Source organism: Triticum dicoccoides, chromosome 4A, assembly GCF_002162155.2.
Source record: "Triticum dicoccoides isolate Atlit2015 ecotype Zavitan chromosome 4A, WEW_v2.0, whole genome shotgun sequence".
NCBI classification, from domain to species: Eukaryota; Viridiplantae; Streptophyta; class Magnoliopsida; order Poales; family Poaceae; genus Triticum; species Triticum dicoccoides.
Window position 1 is genome coordinate 698,897,203 of NC_041386.1, and position 7,239 is coordinate 698,904,441.

Consider the following 7,239-nt stretch of genomic DNA (forward strand, 5'->3'; position numbering starts at 1 on the left):
AACTAGTTCAAATAAGCATTTACTAAAAATAAACTAGTTCTATTAATTCAACTAGATCAAATAATCTCATGTTCCTAAATTTTCTTACTAAAAATAAACTAGTTCTATTAATTCAACTAGTTCAACTAAGCATTTACTAAAAATAAACTTGTTATATTAATTCAACTAGTTCAAGTAATCTCATATAGCTAAATTTTCTTACTAAAAAAACTAGTTCTAATTCATCTAACATTAACATTCTAACATTCTTATCTACGAAATTCATCTAACATTAATCTAAACAATAGAAAACAGAAAATAAGTAAAAAATATGTATGTGTGTAGTATTGTGTGTGCACGTGTGTGTGTGTGTAGTATGTGTGTGTGTGTGGGTACGAGCGGGCCGGGGTGCGGCGGCGTACTAGCGGCGGCGTATGGTCGGCCACGGGGACGGCGCGACGACGGGCGGCGGGCCGGGGGCGATCGAGACGGCGACGTAGTACGGGGCGGCGGCGCGAGACGGCGACGACGGGGACGTCGACAACGGGCGGCGGTGGCGGCGGGGACGGCGACGACGGGCGGCGGGGGCGACGGAGCGGCGGCGGCGGCGCGATAGATGTCGCGTGAGAAGTGGAGAAGAAGTGGTCGATGGAACTGAATTTTCGTAAGTGTCATATATATAGGAGGGGCCTTTAGTACCGGTTGGAGCCACCAACCAGTACTAAAGGCCAATTTTGGCCAGGCCAAGCGGTGCGAAACGAGGGCCTTTAGTACCGGATGGTGGCTCCAACCGGTATTAAAGGACAACCATTAGTACCGGTTGGAGCCACCAACCGGTACTAAAGGTCGTGCGCTGCCACCCGCAGTGCGTTATTTTTAGTCCCACCTCGCCGAGCGAAGGGCAGCCGCACTGATTTATAAACCCAGCCGCGGCTGCCCTTTCGAACTCCTCTATATAGCAGGCTTCTGAGCCTAACTCCGGCGCGCTGCCCTGTGAGCCTGCTGGCCCTTATTGGCCTGAATTTGCACACCCTAGGTCTGGTAGGCCCACCGGGCAGCTCCCCAACAATTTTTTTATATTTTTTTCTTTTCTGCATTATTTATTTTCTTGTATTTATTTTTGAGTAATTTTTTATATAGTTTTTTCTTTTCTGCTTTATTTGTTTTCTTCTATTTATTTCTGAGTAGTTTTTTTTTGCTGTATTTAGTTTCTTTGTGAATATTTTTGCTTTATATAATTTTTTTCTTTTCTGCATTATTTATTTTCTTCTATTTATTTTTGAGTAATTTTTTTATATAGTTTTTCTTTTCTACTTTATTTGTTTTCTTCTATTTATTTCCGAGTAGTTTCTTTTGCTGTATTTAGTTTCTTTGTGAATATTTTTGCTTTATATAATTTTTTTCTTTTCTGCGTTATTTATTTTCTTCTATTTATTTTTGAGTAATTTTTTTATATAGTTTTTTCTTTTCTGCTTTATTCGTTTCCTTCTATTTATTTCTGAGTAATTTTTTATATAGTTTTTTTCTTTTTTGCCGTGACCCTCTCTACTCTTTCGCACATGCTATGCGGGTGAAATGATGATACCTTCAACATTTTCAGAGTTTGTTTTGTAGTGATTTTCATTTTCACGGTCATCCAGCTCTGATCTAAACAAATCGGTGACTGAAAAACAGCAAATGATGTCAGGACGTGTTGGAAGACCAAATGCTTGTGATAGTTCGAGAAGTAACATATTTAAATTGTGCATCTGAACACAGAAAAAATACATTGATCAGTACCACCTTTCAGGCAAAACACGCTACTGCTACAGAGAAGTACATAAAAAAATACATTGATCGTCAATGATCTTTTTGTATAAAATCTAAATTGTCAATAGGAATCTTCAACCGATTTAAGAACCTGCGAAGACTCCTATTGCAGCCACAGATCCTACACATAGAGTTCAATGAAGACCAAATGCTTGTGATAGTTTGAGAAGTATCATATTTAGTACCGGTTCGTGCTAGGGGAGCAAATGATGTCAGAAAGGGTTGAAAATTGATGACGTGGCTTAGAATGGTGCGTACTGAACGCAAAAAAGTCTGAAGTTGTAATAAGTTTAAAAAATGAAGTGCCGGTGTAACAGATGATTTTTCGTCCGAAACCGGCCCTGATACTTCGAAAGAGATTGTTCAGTTTGTACACGAAGTGCATCCAGTTTTTGCCATAACACAAGAATTCTGGAATTCTAATAAGTTATTAAAAATAAAAAAGGTGCAATGCTCGTTAATTAGCTTCAAGCCTTTCGGAATAGGGTAGACTACACTGCACATAGCTCCGTGCAATCTATTTTATTCCGAAAGGCTTGAAGCTAAGCAACCTGCATGTGAGCATTGCGCCTCTCCTTCATCGTCTCTGCACTCACGGCTTATAAACCGCTCCTACTGCCTCTCTTCTAGCGAGGTGGGACTAAAAATCAGCTTAATAAGAAACTCTAGTACCGGTTCATGCCATGAACCGGTACTAAAGGTGTTCGTGGGGCCCACAGCCTGACACAGCATCATTAGTACCGGTTTGTGACAAGAACCGGTACTAATTGTTGCCCACGAACCAGTACTAATGATGTCCGCCCGCCTAGCCGTTGGAACCGGCACTAATGGACACATTAGTGCCGGCTTAAATTCAAATCGGCACTAATGTGCTTCACATTTGACCTTTTTTCTATTAGTATCATGCCCAGGATAGTTGTCGTCGTCCTCTTCTTCTTCATTGTCTTCCATCATAACCCCTCTTTCTCCATGCTTGGTCCAATCATTATAGTGGGGCATGAAACCAGACTCAAACAGGTGGACGTGAATGGTTCTTGACTTAGAGTAATTCTGATCATTCTTACAGACAGCACATGGACAACACATAAAGCCATCTGCCCGCTTGTTTGCCTCAGCCGCAATCAAAAAAGTATGCATGCCTTCAACGAACTGGGGAGAGCATCGGTCATCGTACATCCATTGCCAGCTCATCTTCATTACACAACACCGAAAAGATCAAATTAATACAAGTTCATACGTAAAGTTCATACACACTTATTCTCATAGAACAACATACAAATTGTCTAGCTAAAGCATTTAAATGTAACAAAAAATGCGATCAAGATCGCAACTAAGATAACAATTGATCCAACGGCATAATGATACCAAGCCTCACTAGCAATGGCATATTTTCTAACATTTCTAATCTTCAAGCGCATTTTCTCCATCTTGATCTTGTGATCATCGAAGACATCGGCAACACACAACTCTAGTTTCATCTTCTCTTCTTAAATTCTTTTCAATTTTTCTTTCAAATACTCGTGTTCGTTTTCAACTAAATTTAACCTCTCGACAATAGGGTCGATTGGAATTTCCGGTTCGCATACATCCTAGATAAAAATATCTATGTCAACTTGATGGGTATAATTTGTCATAAACACGAAATGCAACAAATAGTTATAAAATATAATATACCACATTTGAATCATAAACCGGACGAGGACCGACCGGTACGGATATCAATACCATGCCACTATGTATAACAAACAACGTATGCATAAGAAAATTATACAAATAACTATATATCCAAATCACACAAACATGATTTTTTTTATAAAAAAGATAAGAACAAGAGGCTCACCAAGGTGGTTGATATGTCTCCAATGTATCTACTTTTCCAAACACTGTTGCCCTTGTTTTGGACTCTAACTTGCATGATTTGAACGGAACTAACCCGGACTGACGTTGTTTTCAGCAAAACTACCATGGTATTATTTTTGTGCAGAAATAAAAGTTCTTGGAATGACCTGAAAATCTACGGAGCAACTTTTTGGAATTAATAAAAAATATTGGCAAAAGAATCAGCATCAGGGGGCCCACATGCTATCCATGAGGGTGCAGGGCGCACCCCCTGCCTCGTGGGCCCCCTGGTACTCCACAGACCTCAACCCCAACTCCATATATTCACTTTCGGGGAGAAAAAAAATCAGAAAGAAGGATTCATCGCGTTTTATGATACGGAGCCGCCGCCAAGCCCTAATCTTCCTCGAGAGGGCTGATCTATAGGCCGTTCGGTGCTCCGGAGAGGGGATCTGTCGCCATCGTCATCATCAACCATCCTCCATCACCAATTTCATGATGCTTACCGCCGTGGACGGGAAGGCACTAAGTAAACCACACATATATATGCAAAGTAAGAGTTTGAGCTCAAATTGCATATAAATCAAATAAACTACCACATATAATTACTCCCAAACTAAAATCCACAAATCACTATACTTATAGAGCATTGCAAGAGCTAATCTAGCAATGAGAGATAAAAGGACAAAGTTGCTAACCTTTGTGATCACTTGAATGGATGGGGGGCCTTCAAATCTTGACAAATTTTGGGCAAAATGAAAGATGAGCCTGAGCTTTGGGGAAGAACAGAGAGGAGAGGAAAGGGGAAGAACAGAGAGCTCGATCATGGGTTGAACGAAGGGTTTATATAGGAAAACATTTAGTCCCGGATCATGATACAAACCAGGAGTAAATGTGAGCTTTTAATACCAGTTCGTGTCACGAACTAGGACTAAAGGGCCTGGTGGGGCCCCAGCCTACCACCACCTCTTTAGTCTCGGTTCGTGGCACGAACCGATACTAGAACAACAACTCCATCACGGTACCACAGGTCACAACACTGCCCATCGCAACGACCGCGCCACACCGCTGTTCGCGCCATTTGCCCACACCAGCTGGAAAGATCCAGCCTCAGCCGGCACCGCGCACAATCCACATCCTCCACCTGCGACCACCGCCGCCGGCCCACACCGCCCGCAGCCCGCACTGCTCGCCGCCGCCAACCGCCAAATCTGCGGCCGCCACAATCGCAGGCACGCCCCCTCCCCCTCCCCGGCCTTCCGCGCCATCGCCAAATCGGACGCCGTCTGGGCCTGCTTCCTGCCGCCGCTCGCTGACCTCCCGCCGCTGGCCAATGGAGAGCCGCTGCCGGGGCGCGGGAAGAAGGACATGTTCCTCTGCCTCTCCGGCAGCTCCATCCTCCTTTCAGGCGGACTCATGGTACGTATACAGGGCGGGCTGATCCCCCAAACCCAACAGCTAAGCCCTGGAATAAATTTGGTGGCCGCTAGCTAATCAATTCAGTTGCTGCCATGCTGCAGAGCATGTGGCTGGACAGGGATTCCGGCGCCAAGTGTTACATGGTGTCGGCGAAGCAGCTGTCCATCGCGCGGCACGACACGCCACAGTACTGGTCCTGGATTGATCTCGCCGACTCGAGGTTCCTAGCCTTCCTCCCTTTGCTCTTTCCTTGCCGTTGCCATCCAGCCCTTAGCTTGTGTTCTGAATTAATGATGCTACCTGTGTTCGTTCGTTGCCATCTGATTGCAAGTGCACTTTACAATATCTTGTGTTCTCTTCTGAATTAATGATTCTACCTGCCTTCATCAAATTTCAGTTGGGTTGAAGTTCTCAACCTACAGTGCTAAATTAAATTAGCATCTCAGCCAAAACCCAGAATAGTGAGTAATCACGAACGAAACTAGCAGTTGATAATGATCACTATCAACTTTGCAACTTAACTTTTTCTTTGAGGTACTTTGTTGCACGCGATGCTGGATGGCTTTAATTCCTGCAACTTATATTGTTGTTTGGCCTTCATCTTCATTAAGAATCCTAATTAACCCATTCCCCGCAAAAAGAAAATCCTATCCTAACACGTTGTTCCACTATATATAGGTTCTCTAAAGGTGCTCAACTCATCTTTGTTTGTTGGATGGAAATCCGCGGCAAGATACACGGCAAGATGCTGTCACAAGGCACACCTTATGCCACTTACATGCTGTTCAAGTTGGCAGATGAGACCTACGGGCTGGACTCGCCAGCCGATGCATCTGTGAGCGTTGGAGGCACAGGTATTGCGCGCAAGCTCTGCATCCAACATAACCCGCAAAGATGCTATACAGAGGACGTAGTGCTCCCTCGTGAAAGGGCTGATGGTTGGATGGAGCTGGAACTAGGTGAGTTTGTATGCGAGGGGGATGAAGATGGCGACGTGTCCTTCAGCCTAGTGGAGACGAAACGTTTGAATGAGAAGAGCGGTCTCTTCATGCAGGGCATGAAGATAAGGCGTAAGAATCAAACGGATCTAATTAAGGGAGGAGCTTCTGGGATTAAACCAAATGCGTCGACCGTTTAATCCAGTATACAAGAGAAACTGAGGCATGCATCATACATATTTGCAATGTGCTTTTTTAACTGCTCTCTCGGGTTTCATTCTAATTCTGTAGATGGGGATCGATGCATCCTTTTTGCTTGTTTGATCTTAAAAAAGAAACCTCCAATGAAGAGAGCTATATTACCCTCCCTCTGCTAGATCGGTCATCCTGTTAAAAACTCAAATACCAAACCTAAACTCGCATGTCATGCTTAAACCAACACACACAGCCTAAGATCAAACACATTGGAATTCTCGCTTGTGTTACATGTCCGTGTTACCATGGCTATCCACGCATGAATTTCTACTAGGGATTATCTGCCCTTGCATTCCTACACTTCATCAGGTGCATGTCTCATGCCCGATGAATGAACACGTAGTGTTTCATTCTACTTCTGTATGGGGATCGATGCATCCTTTTTGTTTGTTTGATTTTAAAAGAATAAAATGCTAATTAATAGAGAGGGGAATATTACCCTCCCCCTCTGTTATACATCGACCCCTCTTGAGGTTAATTGAGAGGTCTGATTCTATGCATCCAATTTAAAATTGGCGAACTTTTTGCTTCTTCTTCTTCTTTGGAGCCTCCAGTGTTTTCCTAATTTCTTGTATTGGAGTGATGATAGGCTGACGCATAAGCCACGCACAAGCTCGGTCTCACCGCCAAGAAAGAAAGTTAGGGTTCGTGCCTCTCGCCGGCGCCGGCGCAGGTCCGCCTCATCTCCGGTGGCCCTAGGGCCATGGAGGCGCGGTGGATCGTGGCAAGGGTCGGCGGGAGGGCTCCGTTTTTAGTCGTTTTTTTCAATCTTGTTAGGGTTTGTGTCCTACTCAGGAAGGTGAGACGGCGGCGGCTCCCTGAAGTTGGAATAAAGGTCTCCCGCCTAGCCCCGTTCCGGCGACGCGTCTAGCATCGTTGGTGGGCGTGTGGAGGTGTGTCTCCGGCAGATCTATCTTTGATGGATTTGCTCGGATCTCGTCGGTGTTCGTCTACATTCGTGTGCCTTCGGTTTGGATACTTCTGATCCACGTTATTTTTT

At 44.1% G+C, this 7,239-nt stretch overlaps 1 protein-coding gene across 1 annotated transcript in view; it reads left to right on the forward strand.

Annotated features, from left to right (window-relative positions):
• Window positions 1-6,184, forward strand: part of LOC119284129 (F-box protein PP2-B10-like) — a 12,203-nt gene extending 6,019 nt beyond the window's left edge. Inside the window, exons 2-4 of the mRNA XM_037563386.1 lie at window positions 4,658-5,046; window positions 5,148-5,266; window positions 5,725-6,184. Of these exons, the coding sequence (XP_037419283.1) occupies window positions 4,658-5,046; window positions 5,148-5,266; window positions 5,725-6,184 (968 nt within the window). The remainder of the gene's footprint in view (window positions 1-4,657; window positions 5,047-5,147; window positions 5,267-5,724) is intronic.
• The last annotated feature ends 1,055 nt before the right edge of the window (window positions 6,185-7,239 follow it).